Source organism: Lagopus leucura, unplaced genomic scaffold (assembly GCF_019238085.1).
Source record: "Lagopus leucura isolate 7727_CA_CO unplaced genomic scaffold, USGS_WTPT01 Super-Scaffold_741, whole genome shotgun sequence".
Lineage (NCBI taxonomy): Eukaryota > Metazoa > Chordata > Aves > Galliformes > Phasianidae > Lagopus > Lagopus leucura.
In genome coordinates, this window is record NW_024962256.1 from 1,583,212 (window position 1) to 1,605,126 (window position 21,915).

The following is a 21,915-nucleotide window of genomic DNA, read 5'->3' on the forward strand; positions in this document are numbered from 1 at the left end:
AAATGAATTATTTCCTTACAAGCTGTATGGGCTCTACCTTAGGATACTACAGTTGTAGATTTGTGATATACAGGCAAGTATGATGAGAGTGAGTGAGCTGAGTTCCAAGTCTAACTCGGAACTACTGGCTAAGCAAGGTGAATTCACTCTTCCTTTTTTCATTCCTGGCTGATCATCCATTTCTGCAGCTCCTTTTCTTGGTATTTCCACAACCATTTCATCTGACAAGATGGTTAGTTCAGTTTCCTTAGTATCACAGTACTTCAGCAGATGTGTGTCAAAGGACAATTGCAGTATTTGTTTTAGCTGTGAGGAAAGCAACTGTACAAAACAAAGGGTCTTTTAGGAAAATAACTGAAATGAATAAGGACAGTGGGTTTGGTGCATTTTGAGATGACCCAATGAATCCTGTATCCCTTACTGTGAGTTGTATGTCTTTTCGTGACTTTTTGTTCTTGTAGGTTGGGTCTAACTTTTCCACATTGACAAGACCTGGGCACAAGGTGTTACTTGTCTGAGGTAGTTACGAATGAAAAGGAGTTTGGTTGTATTCCTGTTCTAGTGGGTTGTGATATCCCAAAAGAAACAATGTTCTCTTGAAAGGTGCTTATCTATAACATTTAAATCAAAGAGATCTTTGTGGATCAAGTGAAGTTCTTTATGCTGTTCCAGTTCTTACTCTTAATTATTATCTCTACCACTTCATCTACTGAGCTAAGCATTTCTCCAAACCTGCATAAACAGAAATAACCTTTTTACTTCACAGCCTTGCAAAGTTTTGCTATTATTTTATTAGACTCATTATACATGCGTGAATGCAGACACTCATATATAGATGGGGATCATTAAGTTTGTCTCTGCTGATCAATATGTATTTATGTAGACACACCTATGTATGCGTATATAAATATGTATGGGTGTCTAGGTACATATGCTTAATGATCCACATAGACCTGTGTATGCATGATTGAGTATTAACATTTTCATTGGGAAGATTTAATATAAACCCGTTCAGTGTAGCTGCTTTTCTTTACCATGGCTATGTGTACATTAGAAAAAGTTTCCAATTGTAAATGAATAGCTTATGAGCCCTGGCACTTTCCAACACCTTTTCATTTACATGGCCATACAGCTTTACCAGAGGGTGAAGTGGGAGCACTTTTTATTGGGAGATCCATGTAATTGTTGGCAACCCATCACGGGGTGGCAGGAGAGCAGGGCAGAATGACTAAGCTGTAATACCTTTTACTGCAAAAGGTGAGATGGAGGCTGGGACACTTCTGAGATGAGAAAGAGAGTATTGAGAGCACAGGCAGGATTGATTGAATCCGGAATTCCCTCTTGCTCAGTTGTCTGTTCCAACAACAGCAAGCAGAGGATGCTGAAACAATTTAAAAATAAAAATAAAAATAAAAATAAATTCCCTTGTAATCTTTGCCAGTAAACAGATTTGCAAATAAGAGCCTTTCTTTGCCAGACACAGTATCCTATGTATTTCAAAGACTGTAATGATTTATTTTTCTAATTTTTTGAGTAATTTTTTCCCTAAATCCTTTAAAAAGTTTAGTAGTCACATCACAGCTAGGAATTCCATGAGTTAACTCTTATTCTGAAGAGCGGACTGACTTATGGAAGGCATCAATGAAGTATGTGCAGGTACTAAGGCAATGTGGTCAGATCCTGATTAGTGCTTGGCAGAAGTCCAGCAGATTGAATATGATGGGGGCAACAGCTACAAGGACCAAGCTCCCACTGAGTTCAAAATTACATAGGAGTCAAGAGTCATTTTTCTGTCACTTTCTGATAAGGTGATTACCATCTTTCCTCTTTAAGCAAGGCAACATTCATTGCCTTCTGCTCAAGTCTTGCTGTCACATTTAAAAGCTGGTATGGAAAAGAAAATTACAAGCTGACACAATGTCCTTGAACGATTCTGCCCCTTTGCTTAGGGGTGGGGAGTTGTGGATCTGCCACCTCTGTGTGGTTTTGCTGAGAAAAGTAAGGTGAAAACAGACATTTGGTAGAGAATAGTGCCTTTGGGATACAGTCGGAGGAGACAACTTTCTCCTTTCTGGGTAAGCTGTCAAACCACAGAGTTGATTCTCTTCAGAGCTGCAAACCCTTGTTTGCAATCTCAGCAGATGAGAGAAGAGGCAAGTGGATGGCAAAAACACTGAGAGACTGCTCTTCATATATGTAATTGAGGTTCTTTCCTAACATTCTCAAAGAAAAACACAGGGTGTAGCTCAGTTCCTGTGGCCCAGCAGAGGACAGAGACTCTCCTGCCGTCAGTCAAGTCTGTTAGCTGCACTCTGCTTGAAAAATTTCAAGATTTCAAAACTTAATTTATCTGTGTTGGCTAGGTACCTAATAGAGGACTGTGATTTTTGAATTATTGTTTGCATTGTGGACTTGCATTTTGTAGGTTTACTTTTTGTGTCTTTTAATGAATTGCACTAACCATTTGTGGTGCAGCTGGCTTTACTTTTGGCTGTGAATTTTGTCGCAGGACTTTGATGTGGCCCTGTGAGTTCACTGTATTTTCCTCACTTCTGGGACTGCTCAGACTGCACTGTGAAAACCTCTGTGTGGGTTCTTTAAAACAGGATCCATGAAATTAGAATGGTTCTGATGATATCTCTGCACACAGAAAAGTAAAATTTGATATTCAAAGAAAAATTGCAGGTATGGTTATTAAGTTAGGAAAGCAAAATGATTGAGAGGATAGCGGCATTTGCTATAGTGAGCTGCACTCCTAGATCAGTTAATCTAATTTCAAAAACCATCTGGAAGTGATGAATAGTTGGAACTTAGAGAGAAGATGATCAATCTGCTAATGCCATCAAGTGATTTTACAATGGACAAGAAAATGTGTATTATAGGAATTCTCATTTTATCCTAGTAGATGATCAGTTTATACCCTGAAGAAAGACAGTTGATTACCCATATCATTATCTTCATTTGCAAGACTTAAAAACATTATTAATGATCACAGATTAATCAGTGTCACTTCCTTCTCTCATCTCCCTGCCAAAGGAGTGCTACATTCATTAGGTGTTGAATTGCTGCATGAATTCACCTAAGCAGCTTGCAGCGACACAGTATTGATTATGCTGTTCATAGCTGCAGCGTGAGCTGAGGTCTTATGATGGTGCCTGAACAGACAAATCAGATGAGGAGAACAACTGTTTGGAGAAACCTTTCTCAGACAGAATCATGGGATTTATAGGGCCTTAGGAAAAGGATGGCTATGACGTGAGATCAGTTCCCAGAAGTTGCACTGTGTACTCAGAAGATTCCTGACAGAAGCCATGATACTCAGAGGAGGCATTGGGCTCTAGGCACGTATTGTCCTGGCAATCCCTGCTATCAGTACAAGCTGGGGAAAGAGAGGATAGAACACAGGCCTGTCGAGAAGGACTTGGGGGGTACTGGTGGATGGCAGCTGGACATGAGCTAGCAGTGTTTCTTTGCAGCCCAGAAAGCCAACTGTATCTTGGGCTGCACTCAAATCAGTGTGGCCAGCAGGGTGAGAGGTGATCCTGCCCCTCTGCTCAGCGCTGTGAGGCCTTGCCTGGAGTACCGTGTCCAAATGTGGAGTCCTCATTACAGGAGAGGCATGGACCTGTTAAAGCATGCCCAGAGGAAGGCGACAAAAACAATCCAAGGGATGGAACACACTTCTTGTAATTTCAAAAAGTGATGGATGGATTATATATCTTATGGATATATCTTGTTCTATTCTCCTGCCGGCAGCTGGGGTGAACTGTACTAACCACCCACACTAACCCTGGGATGCACGGTCAGGGATGCAGTGATGTACACAAACTTTTTTCTCAGATTCTTTCACCTTTCAGTTAGGGCAAGCTGTAAAATATTCCAAAATATCCCAGCAGCTTCAGGCAGATTGAGAAACTATGGCCTCAACACCTTTCTGCTCAGCCTGACCCTGATCCCACACGGGGCAGAGGGTGGTGTGGCTCACAGCTTCTCTGGCAGCTGGGGCATACTCAGCACTGCCTTGGCTGCTGGATTCACTCTTAACAGATTTTTCATTGTTTGTCTGCAGCAAGTGATTGAAAGCAGCTTTCCAGAGCAGCAGTGCTATACTTTGAGATTTTACATCACTCAGGTGGTGCTGCAAGCCTCTGTTACCAAGGAGAGCCTGTCCTCTTATGTTCATCGTACATGATTTCCCTGTTTAATGATCCCTTTGATTCAAACCCGTGAAACTTCTTCCTCTGTAGCTGATCAACCACCTCACACTATTGCTTTACTATGTACAGCTCTCATCTTACTTTCAAACTAAAAGAGGGTAGGTCTAGATTGGATGTAAGGAAAATATTTTTTTACCATAAGGGCAGTGAGGTGCTGGCACAGTTTGTTCAGAGAGGTGGTGGATACCCCATCCCAGAGATACCCAAGGTCAGGCTTTGAGCACCTGATGGAGCTATAAGTGTCCCTGTTCAGTGCAGGGGAGTTGGACTGGATGGCCTTTAAATGTCCCCTCCAACTCAAATGATTCTCTGATCTCCTCTTCTGAGTCATTCTATGTCAGGTTCTCTGATAGTCTATGCCAGGAAAAGCTTGTAACCCTGACCCACCACAGAAAATACCTGTTATATGTATTTGGGTCTTTTGTGTTCTGAGCAATGTTTTCCACACGTATTGAACATCTCTGGTTGGAAATCCACTGTTTCATAGGATGGCTGATTGAAATGACTGAAAGTGTTCTGTCATCCAGCCTCTGCTTGGACCACAGACTTGTTAGGAAATGCTCAGATCACTGATAGCTACCAGTATCTTTTCTAGAAGAGGAGGCAGCATCTTCAAGTTGTCAAGCTGTCAGAAACTGGTTTCATTTCATGGCTACTTCGAAGAAGAGAGATAACACCATTAAAAAAAAAAAAGGAAAAAAAAACAGCATTAAAAATTAACGTGCTTTCCTATCCCCCTTTCTAAGTGTCTTACACTCCCTTTCATGTTACTGGGATTTCTTTTGAAGCAATTGTCATGTAAAGTGTATTGGGCACACTGGCAGTAATTTTTTTAGAGACTGGATTTCAAAAGGTTTGGTTTATCATACTGTGAGCTCTTATTTTGATAGCACTTTGTATTAGAAAATAAAAATTTAAAAAGTTCCCTTCATCTCCTATTGCCTTGCACAGTATTTGTGCAGTTAATGGAGAAATCGAGCCCAAGCAGTAGGCTTGCTTCGTAATTATATGTTCTGCAGATTACTTGCTAATAATACTTGGCATTACTTGCTAACTATGTTGTACCATATCATTTGCAGTAGTTCTCCTCTTGTGCTTTAAAGGAAGTGCCTATCAGGGTGATGAATAATCCCAGAACTGTTTTCAAAAGCTGAGAGAAAAGGGTCTACCATGCGGGATTTTTATGGGAGGATTTTGTTTTTCTCTGTATTTGTAGAAACTCTACCTTTGTACCATCCCCTCTCTCTTGACCTAGAATCTGGCAATGTTTCAGCTTTCCATGAGCAGTTTGATATGGATTGCTACTCAGCGAATCTGGCCAACATTTAGAATTTCTCCTCTGCAGAAAATCTCTGTGTCATGGCAATCACTTTCACTTAGACATGGAAATAAACCATTTCCTTCAAATTTTGCCTGTGTGAGCAATTCTGTGAAAATTTTGATTTGACCTTTTCCTTTGGGAAATAGAATACAGACCAAGATTTTCTGAGCAAATTTATTTCCAAATTTGTCATCATGGGAGCATCTGTCTGCTTTTAATATATTCTTAGAAGTTTCAGAGGCGATGCATTTTCCCACTCTGATGAGGAGCGGTAGAATATGGCCTTATATCTGAAATGTTCTATAGGAGTTTCACTGATTTGCAGCAGCTGAAAACCAGATCGAAATAGTCAGTATATTTTATTTAGAAGAAAACTAATCTTCATTTTCTAGAATGTTTGCCATTTTTCTCATTCTTTTTCCCATTCCCAGGCAGAAGTGTAGCAGCCCTGAATCAGCACCCAGTTGCCCTCGGGCTGCTGTTCCTAGTTAACAGGTCAGCCAAAAGCAACTGAATTAAAAGCTCCAAAGTGGCTCTTAAAGACTGTATTTATTGTTCATGAAAAAAATTAGAAAGTGTTTTTTGCTGGCAGTTGCATGCCTTTCCAGTGCCATGTTTCATCTTTTGTATTTCCTTCATTTCCAGTCTCTTGGTCCCTGCATTATCTTGCCAGTCATGAGACAGTATAACTCTGGCTTCTCTTCCACTCTCCCTAATTGCTGATCTGTGTCTCTCTCAATTAGATTCTACTTCCTTGTCTCAGTCCCTTTCCATCCAATTTCCGTGTAACTAGTGACCTCCTTTTATGCTAATTCCATCCAAACCTTAATAAAATACAATCAGGAGGTTACACAGCCCATTTGGTTTTCTCTAAAGTCATGATTTATGTTTAATTCATGGGGAAATGGCTCATCTCTTACTCCCCATTCATAAAACCTAACCCCAGCATAATTTGCAGTTGTTCTGTGGCTGCTTGTGTGTTTTGAGCCCTAACAGCACAGCTTGCACACAAGAGCTAGTCTTGCTTTCCTACTACTTTCTTAGAAAGATGCTTCAGATCCAGATTTCATAGTGGGCTCTTGTCTGTGTGCAAAATTGTCAATATTTTCTTTTACTGTCTTAAAAACTATGAATGTCAACTAATGATTGAGATGTGTTTATCTACTGAGTCCTTCTGTATGTGCATGCACTGAGCCAGTAGGCTTACTCTTATCCCGGGTAGTGTAGTATGAGTGTAACCTGGCTAATGGGAAAAGAAATGAAAGCTAAATCTAGGCAGTACAGAAGTGAGAGGACCTTATACAGAGACACAGTCACCACTCAGCTAGAGCTAATATATTTGTCTGGATCTTGTTTTCTTTTCTGCTAATCAACCCTCATGGTTGGCCAATGTTCCCTACACCACGGCTGACAAGTGACCAAGTCTCCCTTCTTCCTCTTCTTGTCAAACCATGTTGTTGATGCTTGCTGGAAAGTGAGGGTGGTCTTCTGTGCTTGGCTAGCTCTTAAAAATCCAGCAACAGCAGTGCATGCTTGAGCTTGCTGGGCTCAGCTGTGGTGGATTCACCACTCAGTGCTCCTGCAGTTCTGATTGCTCAGACATCGGTCTTGCCCATGTTTGAGAGAGCTTCATCCTTTCCAGGGAACTGGAAAAATCACAATTCTTTTCCAGGAGGTGGTTCTTCCAGTTTGGGCTTAATAGCATTTCTTGGATTCTCCCATTCCAGTATTGCTCCTGTAATTACCCACTAGAGGCACAGATGTGACTAAAAAGGCATTTTAACTGGAACCAGAGGACAGCCATGCTTTATTCTCTCCCTTTTGTGATCCACAATGAAAGCACAATTTCTGATCAGCTGAAACATTTACCGTTCTGGGAGATTTTACTGTTTTCTTTTGCTTGCTAGGATGTTTCCTTTCCAAGCATTTTTTCTTCTACAGTACTAGTTATTAAAAAAGAAGCAACAATCTTGGTTTCAGGTTTTCCTAAATTATTTGTGTTGATACTGCAATCAGCTTTTCCTTTACTGTTATTAATTAAAGTGTATATTTGGTTTGCTCTCTATCTAGTCTTCTGTTGATTCTTCTGTATCTTTGTGTAGTTCATCTACAAATGTGCTATCTACTGGAAGTGTTTTTTGCTTTCATTTTGTTTTTAGATATTCAAAATGCTTAAAACATAAGCAATCTATTCTGTGGGGGCTAATCTTGTTAAAACTTGACTTCAGAGGCTGCCAAGATACTTTGTGAGAAGCAAAATGAGATACCTTTTGATCCCTCTCACATTGCTGATATCCAGTGAAAGAAAAATGCTCCAGAAAGTAGTATACGTTTGATGTTTTGTGTAGTGAAGATGACCTTAGCAATTGCTTCCTTGCTTTGTATCTTCAGTCATCTCACAGATGGACAAAACTAAGAACAGAAGGCATTACCAGGGAATCTTGACTGTTATCTTTCATTACATGTAAAGAAGCTAGAGCTGACTATTGAGAAATCCTACCTCTATATCTAGACCAGCCAAATACAGACAACTTTAATGCATGCCTCATGTAATGTCTTGCCAATTTACTATGAAACTTGTAGAAGACAACTTGATTTCGCCATGAAAAGGCATTTCTGTTTCTGTGCTTGGACAGCTCATCTCACGCTGCCAGAAGGAATAGATCCAGATGGATACAGATGACAGTTTTTCTGAGATCGATGCAGAAACTATTAAATGAGAAGATTTATTTCTCGTATCTAGGCAGGGACAGGGATTGAGTCTGTGGTCTTGAGGTGGATGAGTTGTTATTTTGTGACCCTCAGATTATCCAAGGTTTCCCATTGACCTGTCAGGTATGAACAATATTCAATGACGCAAAAAGCACGGCTATCAACAATGCGGGGGATAATAAGGAAAAAGCATTACAGTTCATCAATAGAATACTGTATAAATATAAAACCCTCTTGAATAGTTTCTGTACAAGGTTATCCAGTCACTATATTCCACATTTGTAAGTTATTGTGTGTTTAAAAAATTAATGAAAGATATAATTATAACAGCATTACCAATGACCTTTTCCAAAATGACTCCATCATGAATCTGTAAGCATTTCAGAATTGTTTTTCAGGTTCTTAGTAATTTTGCTGCAAATTAATGGCATCAAGCTCTGGCAATAAAAGCCTTGCCTTGTTTCTCAAAAGAAGAGATTGAGAAGAATTTTCTGGTCTCCTAGCAATGGCTTCACTGTGAGTGGTGCATAGATCCAGTTGAGAAGATGCCTGTCCTTAGAGGAGGACAGGCTGAGGTTATACGTGGAGTTTTAACTGCTTAAAACAGAATAAAATCTACCCTGACTAATGTCAGTAAAGTGCCATTCTATGGCTTAGTTTGGAGAAACTTTTTTAAATTGAGCTTGCTCAGAAAACTGACTGTCTAAACGCCATCTGGATTCTTGTATTTGCTGCTTCTCAAGGGCTTTCAGGTCAGACTACAAATATTGGAAAAAATCAAACCATTATCTTTGCAGTGTAAGACCTTGAAAACCCAGCTTCTTTCTTTTGTCTTCTGCTCTTGCAATGAGCATTCAGGAGCTCCCAGTCAGACCATGGTAGGCAAGGTTATTGAGGCAAAATTCATAGTACATCATGTCTGCTCTTCCTCTCTGTCATCTTGATAGTTTGGTTATATTTAGGGTGGGGAAAAAAAGAAAACAACCCCTAATTTAGTAAACAAAGTAAATGAGAAACTAAGATACATAAGGGATTGGATAAGATAAATGAAATTGTATCTTCGGAGCAATGTGATGATTTACCACTTGGGGGGGGGGGGGGGGGGGGGAGGAATAAATTCCCACCGGCCCTTTTTCAGTTTCTCTCCTTGAGTGATTGAGACTTGTTTTATTTCTAAAAGCGAGAGGTTCAAAAATGAGAAAAAACACACCATACTGCTGAGGTAAAGAGTGTGTAAGATTTTTCTGTCCTGTGGCTACCTCCTGTATGCTGTCTCCTGTCCTGCCTTTACAGCTCTTCCAAAAGCAGCTGGCTGGATAAAGAAATCCAAATATTCTTATCAAAACACTTAATGCTGAGCACTTTTGACATGTTAACACCAGCAGTTTAAGATGTTTGAACACTCTGCTATCTACCCAGCCTTCTTGGATGGGCTTGGTGACCCTGAAACGGAGATTGTGGAGGGGATCAGGTGGATGCACCTTGAATCACTTTGGTAAAATATCCAATGATATAGTTCACAAAACTGATAAAAGTAGACTTCAGCTGTAACATGCAGTGAGAATTTGTTCCCTTTGATGGTTTGTTTATCTTAGTTCTAATGCCAAAAAAAAGATGAAAGTTTTCATCACTTCCCAGAAAAAGGTGTTAGGGAGTTCAGTGGAGCTCCGCAGATAACTCAGATCTCCTTTCCATTTGTCAAATTTGCTTACTTTTATGGAAGTTTCAAACTTTCATACTTTCAATCTTGAAATGCAATGTAACCTTTGTCATTGGCTCACCTCCCCAACTGAAAAGTACCGTAGGCGTCTGGGTTGTTTGACCAGTGAGCCGTGTTCACACAGTGCAGCTGCTTGCTAGGTGCTCTGCATATGTGCAGTTCTTCACTCTAAAGGCTGCACTGCAGAGACGGATCAGGCTTAAGAAGCTTTTTATTAGCAGGAGAGGAAAAAGTTGCCACTTCAGGAATCAAGTGACCCATAACCATCTCTGCAACACAGAGAAAAACATCCCTCTCTGTTCACACTCCTCTAATTACATTTAGAGTAGTATTGTTTCCATCTAAATTATAGCAATTATATACAAAGATCTTCTTTGAAATCATTTAATTAAAGAGTAGCTAATGCTCTGCGCTTTTGGAATGCTAATATATAGCCTTCCACTTAGGAATCCTTGTTTTTTTTTCATTAATTATTGTTATCATGCAGGAATTTCAGTGACAGAGGGTTTTTAGCTTGCTCTAACACATTTAAAAAGCAAGGGTTCTGGTGATTCTAGTTGCTTGATTTTTGTAGCACAAAGAAGCATTTTACTTTCTTTCTTGAACAGTTAGTTAAGGTTCACTCCTAGGAACAACATTTTCCTTCAGATGCTGTGAAGCATTGGCTTTCTCTAACCCTATTATCTTTTGGGTTCAGGCAAGTGTTTGTATGTTCTCTCTTCCCCTTGCTCTGTCTTCTGTGTTACACACACATAGGTCAAATCCTGAACTGATATAAATCTGCTGGGCTAAAAGATTTGAGTTTGCTGAGTTTCTGCTTTGCAGGAATGACATTTCAGTCATGCGTCAAACCAGATTCATGGGAGAGCTGCCCAGTTGTGCAGTAATACCATGGCCAGATGAGCACCCTGTAAGTGCATGGAGTGAAAGCAGTTGTGGCACAAGAGCTGGTGGGATTTAACCAGTGACAAGACAAAGTCATGATCTGGCCTGAAGTTAGTTGTCTGGGTAGTGAGGTGAGAGCAAAGCCAGCAACACAAAGTGATTACAGTGAAAATTCTGGGAAACTGGAGTAACAGAGGGGTCACAGCGGGATCTGGATTGCGGATCTGAAAACTCGAGATAAATTTTCTCTTTTGCTTCACTTTCATAGGGAATTTTGTAAATCATCTGTATCTCTCAATCTTTCTTTTCTAGTCTGGAATAATTGAAATAACAAAAACTTTATTTCTTGTAAGTGGCTTGGCTGAAAATGTAGATTAGTGGAAGATATAAGAAATAACATATAGGAATATATCTAATGAAAAAAATGCTTTTTCTCTGCTTTCTGAATTTTGCTGCAAGAGTGATATGATGCCATTGCTGAATGACTGTCAGAAAAGTTTCAGTTTCAATATACACAGAGTCTTTTAATCCAGAACTCATATTTTGGATAAGTAATGACAGTGAGTTTTTAGGTTCTTTTATGTATTCGTTGAACATGACCAAGACATTTTGTTCTAACGACAAATCAACATAATTATGGTTGTTTTTTTTTTGTTTTTTTTTTAATGTGCTCCCCCAGTCAATGAATATGTGTACTGTTGTATTATGACTTTTAAAGTCTGGTCACCTGTATTCCTGCCCTGATCTCCTCCTATTACACAATTCTCTGTAAATCCAGCTGCAGTGGCTTGAAAAACTGCTTCTTACTGAGAAAACCATGGCTGACCAAACGAATAGGAAAATTCCCTTAGTCTTTGGGGTGATGGTTGTTTAGTGATGTGTTCCACCAGTGCTCGTCATTGCTTTGGTCCTTCTTTTCTAGGAACTTAGGATACTAGATATAGTTTCCCGTGCAGATGACGAAGGATTGTTTAGGTGGGAAGGGATTTAGAGAGATGTGTTTGATAACTGTCTCTACTGCCAACATGCAAGCAAGGTCCAAGCTTGGGCTCCGGTGCTAATTAATTTTATATGATCACTTTCAAGATTCTATTTGTAACTGGTCTGTGTTTTGGTTACAAATTAAAGTGAGTCCTTTCCCCTTTGTTTCTGAGCACTGACTTCAGCTCCAACAGCTTTACTCAGCATGAGCCTTGAGGTCTCCTGGAGTTGTGTGGGGAAGATGTTATTTTCATCCTGAAAATCAATTTATTACTTACTTTGTTGAACTGTTGACTGTGATCAGTGACTGCTGATGATGCATGACCTACTCAAAAGAATTGAGAAGAAGCTCAGATGATAACCTTACAGTGGTGACACTTTATAATCCCACCCTACTAGTTGTAGGAGTGCTTTTAAAAAAAGGCATAGCTTTTACAAGTTAGAAGGGAGGCTGTCATCTTTACAGGTTTCTTGCCTATAGTCCATGTCCCAAATGTTATATCAGGTGTATTTTTTACAAAAATTTGAAGTAGTAAGTTTATGCAACTAGGCAGCTGAGCAGTGAAGAGACTGATTACATGAAGAAAAGGATTGATTTTGAGGCAGAAAAAATAGATATATTCATCAGAGTAGCTCCCTCCCTTTTTTTAGATGTGTAACTTTCTAGTGTGGCTCTTTACTGTTCTGAGCAGTACCTAGATTTTTGCATTAGAATCAGAGCTTGTTGTGCTTAGTGGAAGAATATCCCTGCCTGATTCTGGTTCTTTTTTTTTTCCCTCTCTCTTAGAATTTTTGGGCACTTCAGTCTCCGTTCTGAATGGCAGCTGGTCAAGGTGGACTACAAGCCTATCTTCAGCCGGAAGTGTAACAAAGATGACTACCAAACCTGGCATTTGCACAATCAGGTACTCTGACTTTATAGGGAGGAGATGAGGGGGGGGTCCTTTTCTGATACCCTGTGTTTCCATTTAGGAATATATACATTCTTTTCAGCAGAGCATGTTTTTTACGTACATCAAGTCACAATTCTAACCTGTTGATGCTTTATTTCCCCTGAAATATACACATAAATAAACATGGGGTCAGACTTCTCCAGGCAAGTTTGGGAAGTTGTTAACTTTTCCTTGTATTAAAATATTCCATTTTACCAGGTGGATCTTTCTGCCCTTGATGTTCGTGGCAATGTAAAACCTCACCTTGTGATTGAAACGTAGAAGACATTGAACTCTTTGTAGCTTTATCAGTGACTCAGAAAAATAATTTTCTTTCACTTTGCCTCTATTTTCCATACTCGAACATGAAAATAAAAACATTTATTCATCTTTCAGATCCTGCAGGTGTCTGTAAAACTCTGGGGAGTCCTTGAATAAAAGCCACTAGAGAAAACCAAATTATTTTATTCAAAGATACATACTTTTCTTTTCATACATTCTGTCTTATTTTCATACTGGATATACTTGGATCCTGAAGCCGCTAGAGCTGAAGGAGCTAGAAGGAGCTCAATACGCTCTGAAGATTCATTATGGGTTATGGGCCACCAGTATGATGTCCCACTCCCTGCAGGGGAACTAAAGTGGAGCCAGAACTATTGGCACTGTGATTTTCCTGTATGAAACCCATGAATTAGAAATGAACATTAATAAGGCAAAGATGTATCAGATGACTAAAGTTATAGAAGAGAATACATGAAAGAAATTTAAATGAAAGAAAAGAAAGGACGTGTGTGGCCAGGCAGCCATCTTGGGAATCACTATTATTGGGAAAGAAATATTTCAATTAGATGCTGTCTTTTTAAACTTACTTTTATGTAGATAAATTATTTCTGCCTCAGAGAAAATTCTGCTTGTAACAACGTGCCAAAATGTCCAACATTTCTTTTAGATAAGGTGTACACAGTAATGCTCTTGAAAAACTTTGTGTGCACAAAACCAAATGTAACATGCCATCAAAATTACTTGAAGCCTGTAGTGAAGCCAGGTCTACCAGAGAAAGAAGAGGGGAGCCAGGACTCCTGAGACTGACAACTTGATTTTGGGTTTCAGACTCAAGCAGTTCTTCCCATTATCAGTGTTATCTGACATGTAAAAGAAACCTAGGGGTTCATTCCCATTTCTTCTCAGGATAATTCATAGGACTAAAAGCTGTAGTGGGTGCCTTCTGAAATACCACATGAACCAGGTGATGGCTCGCATACTAAGGCATTATGGGTGCACTGTGGCTAGCATCCCGACTCAAGTGCTGAACACAGTGCTTGTGGGTACTCCCAAGGTGCTTTTTGAGTTTTCAGAGTCAAGAGTAATGAAAGGCAGCTAGACTCTTAAGCTCTCAACTCTCCCTGTGGTAAATGCATGCTTTTGTTGTCTTTTGTTTCGTTGTTAAAATGCATGGTTTAGGGCCCAGGTGCTACTACAACTCTCTGTTTTTCTTTCTCCTCCTTGTCTTTGCCAAAGGGGGAACCTTGTGTCATGGGAGAGAGGAAGATCTATAAAAAACGCAAGCCTGGATCTCAGTGTTCCCTGGGTCGAGACTATTCCCAAACTGTGGTGTCTGAACCCTGTATCTGTGGTCAAGGGGACTTTGAATGGTGAGTGTGTAATTTTGGTAAATTTTGCAGAGCTTCTTCTTGTAGCATTGGCAGTGTTTGAACTACCACCTGGACAAAGAACCTGAGGGGGAAACGAGGTCTCATGCAGCTTTGTGAATTTGACTGCACCATGTAGCATATATGTGATTCTTATATCCACCATGTGAGAGATGCATCCCTATTGTTTGCAGGGGGTTTTTGTTAATCTCTGTGAGAAATCCAAGCCTGGAATTCAAAAGTAGAAAAATGCGAGTACTGATTGACATTCCTACATCCATCGTTTTTAAAAGAGTGACAGCCAGGACTATTCTCTTTGGTCCAAAGCATGTCCTTTATAGTAGGAAAAGGGAATTTTCTCTATACTCACTTCAAAGGTCATTGAATATCTTGGGAGCAAGCTAGCAAAACGTACACATTTTAGATTATTATTCCTTTGAATTCTGGGGAACCATTTTTGTGCTTTTTTAGCAGTGTTTTGTTGATAAATCTCGGAAAATGCCTCAGTGATGTGATTGTACAGCCCAACCTTATCAGATGTAGCCTCTTGTTTTGCATAAGTGCTAGTATTTCTAATTTAATGGGGCTTTTATTTCTGAACTGCTGTAAGGTCATTTTGAAAGCAGCTTAAAAATATAAACAGAGAAACAATGAACTGCTCTTTGATACTGCTTATATGCTTATGTGCTCAGGGACAGGAGTTAGAGAAATATGTAACAGTCCAGGATTTCTGTACAAGGATATCCTATGGGGAACCCGTGATAGGCAATACTTGAAGGATTTAAGACTGTCAGTAGCTGTGATGTCTGAGCCTACATGATCAGAACATCATTTAAATGAGGTTGAAAATAACCCTGAGAAAACTGATTTTCATTTTTATAGCTGTTTATCAGGATCAGTATCTGATTTAGTATCAGTGTGATTCATGAAAACTTCACTTATCTTTGAATTCAGCCTGAGGAAATGTGAGGCACAAGGTCTGCACACTTATTTGGACCTAGGCTAGCTGAGACTTTCTTTTTAGATTGTGAACACGCTGAAATACAGAAAAAATGAATAAAAATATGGACAAGAGTGATTTATTGAATATTGGAGTAGTTTGTCTCTGTAAGGTGTTCAGGGAAATAGAGCAGAGATTTTCATCTTATCTGGATGGCTGCTTAATTTGTTCCTGATGCCAAAATTACGTCTGAGACTCCTTAGCTTGACTCAGGAGATCTTTCCCTTTGTTCTCATCCTGAGAACTTACAGGATGAACAAAGTATCTTGCCCTGCAGTATATGCCCTTGGCATTGGCATATGCCTCTGAGCCGCACCAAGCACTAATCTCTGGAGAGGCTTATGAGTTTGCTCTTTGCTTTGTGCCTCACCAGCTTTATAATTTCACAGTGAAGCTTATATTTTCTAAGCTGAAGTGGAAAACTAAATTGGCCTTAAATGCTGTTCTGCCTCAAAAAGTGTTTGCATCAGAACGCACCTTTTCGTTTAATTGCTCCTTGCATGCGTTTAGTATCATTTTTGCTTAATTTTCCCACTAACATGAGAGAATATTGCTACTAACCTTGCCAGTCCTGCATAAGAGATGCAGTTAGAGGACAGCAAGCTGCTTTTTGTTTCAGACTCTGCACTGCCAACTAACATCTGTGATTGTATATTTGTCTCCTTTGCTAATGGAGAATCAGAAGGACTAGCTTCACATTAAGGGTAGGATTTGATGCTAGTTCTTAAGGGCTGATTGGAAGAAGATATGGGGCAATTGTAATGAAAAAAAAAACAAACAAACTAAAAGTGCTAACAGTGTTGTTAATGGGGTGTTAAGCTCAATTTATCTTAAAGATGATTTTCAAAGAGGAGAGGCATATACTCATCTTCTCTGACTGTTGACTTCTAAAGGATGAGGTAGTCTTTTAGTGACAAGATACACATTATTCTAGGATATGATTCATCAGCCTTTTGGATGTTCACATGAGAATGGCAGGTACTGAGGAGCACCTCTTCTCTTTGCTGACTAGAAGAAGGCTCTATACGGGGGATCTGATAGAGATATGCCTCCACTGTACATATCTACAGTTGGAGGCACCGCTCCTACTCTTTCATTTGGTGCTTTTGAAAAGGAAGATATCTACTAAGCCTGTCTGACTGGGTTTGCAATCATCAGTTGTTCTTGGAAACACCAACTGGTCTCTTACTTGTGAACGGAGTACATCCCATGGAGAGCCAGAGAAAGGAGAGGGGCTGACAGCTTGTGTTGTGTGAGTACAGTCACCAGCAGGTCCTAAAAGACTGAGTCCAGTCTTCTCCAGTAAGTAATTTTGGAGGCTTGTTCTATTTACAGAGCATCCCACGCTACGAGGTTTGATCACGCCTGTCTTCGAGAGCTGTGCGGAAGGAACAAATGTCTGTAGGAGCCCTACAGCACAAGCTGTGACAACTGTTCTCCTTCTCATTTGGTCATAGAGCCTTTGCCCCTGTCTGCCTCATCTAGCAGTGATATCAGTTTCCTGCTGTTAGATATGAGGCTAATCTGAATTTCAGGGGCATAAAACTGTAATCCAGGGTCACAATTCAACAAATACTCACAAGTCAAGGTCAAGGGTGATTTCTTCCAACCCTCACCGTCATTTTTAAAAATAAAAGCTTTGCCATTTTTGACAGAGAATGGCAGAATGAACTCAGAAGTGTTATTAAAATGCTTACTGATCTTTCTTTTCTCTCCTCCTGCTTCTTTATTTACTCTGTCAAGATAGCTTTCCTGAAAACGACAGCACAGCAGCTGGACTTGATTATTTCTTTAACTTATGCAAACCCTGGGGCTCATGAGAAGGAAGGTGGGCAGCACACAAGGTTTTAATATACGTTTACCAGAAGTTAATGAACAAGCACAGAACCTTAAGGGCATACAGCAATGTTGTCTTTAATTTTATTAAATATTTATGCAGTTCTTTTCTTCTTTGGGGCAAAGTACAGCTCCTCCTGAATATTTTTAATTACCAAGTCACTGCCAGGCATTGTTGACTGCGCAGGTCGGACCCACTGAGAATGATTAAATTGAATGTTGAGGGAAAGAGCATTAGGGAATCTCTGAACCTTTTAAAGTAGCTTGCAGAATTTTTGCCCTCCAAAAAAGAAAGTAGCATCTGGGGTCACTGGAGACATAACACAATTTTGTCTCACCAAAGCTCCTCCTGGAGACATTCTGCTGGCAATTCAGGCCCTGAACAGGGGAAAGGATAAAGCCAAGAGTGTCCTAAAGTGCTTAGAGTGTTTTCAAGGCAGTGACTTCTGCAGTGTCTGTGTTTCCACATAGGTTTAATTTGTTGGCATTTGTTAACCTGCTTCAGGCAAAAATCTAAATTTCATTTTTATTTACCCCTTGAATCCGGCCTACCAATAAAGGATATGCATACAAACTCGATTGAGAGCCTATTAAAGCTTGTGGAAAGCTTTGGATTAATCCCATTGCTTCATCGTTGTATTGGCATGCAAAGGAAGCTGTAAAAATAGTCTTAAATGCAATTACGCGTAGTTCTACTTTTCGGCGATCTAAAGAAGCATCAGTACTCTGGATTACTTCCTCACTTAAAACAATACTGTTTAATCCTTCGATATCGTATTTTCTGTGCTGTTTAAGTTTAGAGTTGGAAAAACATAAGCTATTTTTTTAATAGGCCAGCCTTAGCTTGGTCAAAGAGCCATTAACATACATGTTTATAGACATACCTAAGCTAGTTGTTCAAGAAGTGTTCCTACTGTTTCATATTCCAAAGCACTTCCTTGTGAAGAAGTATCATCATTGCAGAGTTAGTCTGAATTATTCTAAAAGCAAAGACTGTAAAAAGCATGCGCACCAAAAGAACCCAACAAATATGATTGATTATTAATTAATGGGAGAAAAATTAACGATATCTTTTTTCTTCTGAATCCTTGTCCATGTTTTGATGCCAACAGAAACAGAAGTTCACTGGTGTTCTGCAATGTTGGTAGTTCTGGTGTTGTCAGGTTTCACAAACTAATCAGGCGCTTTGTCTCGGAATGATCCTAATCTGCAATGCTGTGCCATCCAGAGCTGCCAACACACACACTGGAGAGCAGAAGCACTGCTTAAAGGTGAGCTAAATCCAGTGAATATGAACAGAAATACACTCATGACTTATTGTCTCCATAGTGACTACGGCTATGAGAGGCACAACAACAACCAGTGTATCCCAGCCTTCTGGTTCAGTCTGTCCTCCCTATCCAAGGACTGCAGCATTGGTCAAAGCTATCTGAACAGCACTGGGTAAGTGAACATTGACAGCTCTCTGGTTTTGGTAGACAAGAGAACCTTGTCTGACCTTTTCCTCCACATCTTGCTTGGCTGTTGTCCAATCTTACTCGTGTGGTGGTGTTTGCAGCTGCATCTGTATGGAACATTGCCTCATTCTTCAGAGACAGGGAGAAGCACATTAACATAAGTGACATGTAGATATTGTATTGCTATCAAGTGATATGTAATCTCTGGAGCCTAGAATTGAAGCTCCTCTGCTTCAAAATTAAAACACAAATCCAGAAGGTGCATCTGAGAGAAAGTTGAACATTTAAAAGAGCAGGTTCATGGTATTTCACCCTATATTTCATTAAACCTCTTTCTTTTTTTAAAGCTCTTATTTATTATAGCTTTTGGTAAGGGTAAAATGAACAGTTTTCACCTTGTGATTTTTTTTTCCCCCTGCTATTTTCACGTTGTATACACAGTGCAGTGAAATTTCAAACAAAACACATGTGCTGGGTTCTCTTGGTTATACCCAGAACATACAGCAAATGTTAGTCTATTATGGTAGTATCATTTGCAAATGTTATTCTGTTGTGTGGGTGATAATCTAAATGTTGTTGCACTTGATGCAAAACTGTGATGTTCCTCCTCAGGCACTGCAGGCGCTTAAGAGTTTACAGGACTGCTTCTAAATCATGGGTTCTGCATGCCTGTCTATTATGGACAGGGTGATTTAAGGTTGATATTTGGGAGTGGCTGAAGAAAATGTGGCTGCTGTGAGTCTGGAGCCATTTTGCTTCAGAAATAACATTCCCCTTATCCCCTTTCATCTCAAAGGTTGCTATAAATATGGGATGTAATGAAAGCCCTGGCCAGTGTGATTGTTTGTGGCCTTCTGGACAGGGTACAAGAAGAAAATTGCTGGAATCTGGACCTTCTTAGCCAACCCTATCTTTTAGTATGAAATTACCAGAAAGGGTTAATCTCTGTCACAGCACTGGGAATAGCCAAGCATCTTGCAAATTTGCTAATATCTTCCAAGCAGATTCAAGAGAAAAACCTTTTCCATGAATAATTTTAAAATTGAACTGGACGAAGCCATTACCAGATCCTTCCAAGTTCTTACTAGCAGAATGGAAGCAGACACAATGTAATAAAAAGCTGGGATGCAGGGTGCAATCCTGCAGGCATAGCAAATTGGGGAAATTCTCAGTCTTTTAAAAACACAGAGTAATTGACCTCTATAATAAGTGTCTGTTCTCTGTGGTGCTGCTGAGAATCTCTGGAGAAGGCTGGATTGTGATTTGTTTGGTTTTCTCTGGCTTAATAAGGTGTTAGATTTGTGATTCTTCCTTTCAGTCAGGAAGTCATACAAGCAGTTAGCCTTTGAGGAAATGCATACATTATTACGGGCAAATAACAAAAAAGAAACCTTTCCACCTTGGGCCATTGCCTGGCCCAATTTCCTTTCATTTCTGCTCCCAGATACCGAAGGATTGTGTCCAACAACTGCACAGATGGCTTGCGGGAGAAGTATAAGGCCAAGATGGAGAAGTGCCCTGGAAAAGCACCTCGAGGACTGCACATCGTCACCAGCGATGGAAAGTTGGTTACCGAGCAGGGGCACAATGCCACCTTCATCATCCTTATGGAAGAGGTGTGTTTCCAAACTCAGCAAGTCATTCACAGCATGGCAGGACTGATACTCTTTTTCCTTCATCTGTCAGACAGCTAAGAGGAAAAGGCAAGGTTACAGAATTCTGAATGTTACTGAGACCTGGGGGAATTTATGAGAGCGTTGTGCATGAAACACAGATGCAAATAATATTGTGTCAATTCATATGTGTATCTGCCTGGTTATCTTGCCTGCCAGTGAAGGATGCTGTTGAAGAATGACAGATCTGGTGATACGGTGAAAATCTTATTTTCCCAGTAGCTTCTTGCTGCTTCCAGTGAGCTGCAGTTTTGGGAGTTGTTGAGTCAGAGATAGAGTCTTTATGCTCACCATTTCCCAGTTTCTGGGTTGCTAACCTTTAGTTCCATCTAGGTGAAGCACTGTTAGGAAAGGTTAAGAATGCTGGGAAGTGTTCAGGCTCATGGGAAGCAGCGACGGATGTTTAAACATTGTTGCTTTGCAGTAGGAATGGAGCCTCCTCAATCCACCTCCAAGTTCCCCAATGTGTATTTGTTTTATTTTTAATCTGGTAGGATTCCTCCTTTAGGAATAGTAGCACAAACAGTAGCACAAACATACAGTGCCATGCTGGTGATTGAAGCATCAAAACATTGAGGTATTTCCCGTGGTTTGAATTGGATATCCCTTTGCTTGGTGAACTCATACATTGCAACCTTTGCCATTGTAGTATTGTGGCCTGGTGGACAGTTAGATAGCTAGGGCATTTTGTATGCCTTTGGACTGTTTTTCTCAAAATATTTTTGCCTTTTCTGGTCTGTGATTTGATATTTAGGGGCTTATGTGACTGCTCTGTTTGCAGTTACTGTACTTCTGTGCAGGGAGGAGAGTAGACTACATTGGCCACATAGACCTTCAAGAATATAAGGTACTCTAAGTCTGGACATGGAGAAGTATTTTTTCGTGTGATTTCTTATTATTTTTTAAACAATACACTTCTACTAATTTAAAGACTTATCCAGTAACTAGGTGTTTCATTGGAACCACACTAATCTGACAGGACTTCTTTACATACTTCCTCAGAGATTCATGCTAGCTCTGGTTTTATACAAAGGGATTTCTTGACTACATGGCTGATTCCTTTATACTCTGCAGACTTGACATGGTAAGGCGATTTGTATAGACACTAGTGAGTGGGAGTTCAGAAAAGAACAGACATAATCTAAAAATTAGGAATCTAGTAGTAATTTATTAAGGAAATCAAGCGGAACTGCTGTGTACAAAGAATGATAAACAGATGGGGAATAAGGCAGCAGTCAAAGTAGCTGAAAAGTGGAGCCTTTACAAGCTTCAGAGAACAGAGAGGCTGCTGAATAAATATGTGAGGGTGTTGACTCTGTCCTTTGTTGAAAAACATTTCATTGGAACGATTTTTGTCCTAAGGAAAGGGTATTTGCAAGAACACGTTTTTGTGGGTGAACAGCTTACTCCACAGAGCGCTGTACGTTGAGTTTGTTACTGAAAATAAAAGGTCATTTTAAAAGGGGAAAATATAAAACAGCCTGAGATTTTGGGGAAAAGTATTTCAGTCTTTCAGTATGAACGTGAGACTG

General features: G+C 39.9%; 1 protein-coding gene across 1 annotated transcript in view; it reads left to right on the forward strand.

Moving 5' to 3' along the window:
* SORCS3 (sortilin related VPS10 domain containing receptor 3) overlaps window positions 1-21,915 on the forward strand; it is a 273,977-nt gene that overhangs the window by 227,228 nt on the left and 24,834 nt on the right. The window contains exons 15-18 of the mRNA XM_042863904.1: window positions 12,624-12,741; window positions 14,287-14,420; window positions 18,583-18,696; window positions 20,155-20,326. Of these exons, the coding sequence (XP_042719838.1) occupies window positions 12,624-12,741; window positions 14,287-14,420; window positions 18,583-18,696; window positions 20,155-20,326 (538 nt within the window). The remainder of the gene's footprint in view (window positions 1-12,623; window positions 12,742-14,286; window positions 14,421-18,582; window positions 18,697-20,154; window positions 20,327-21,915) is intronic.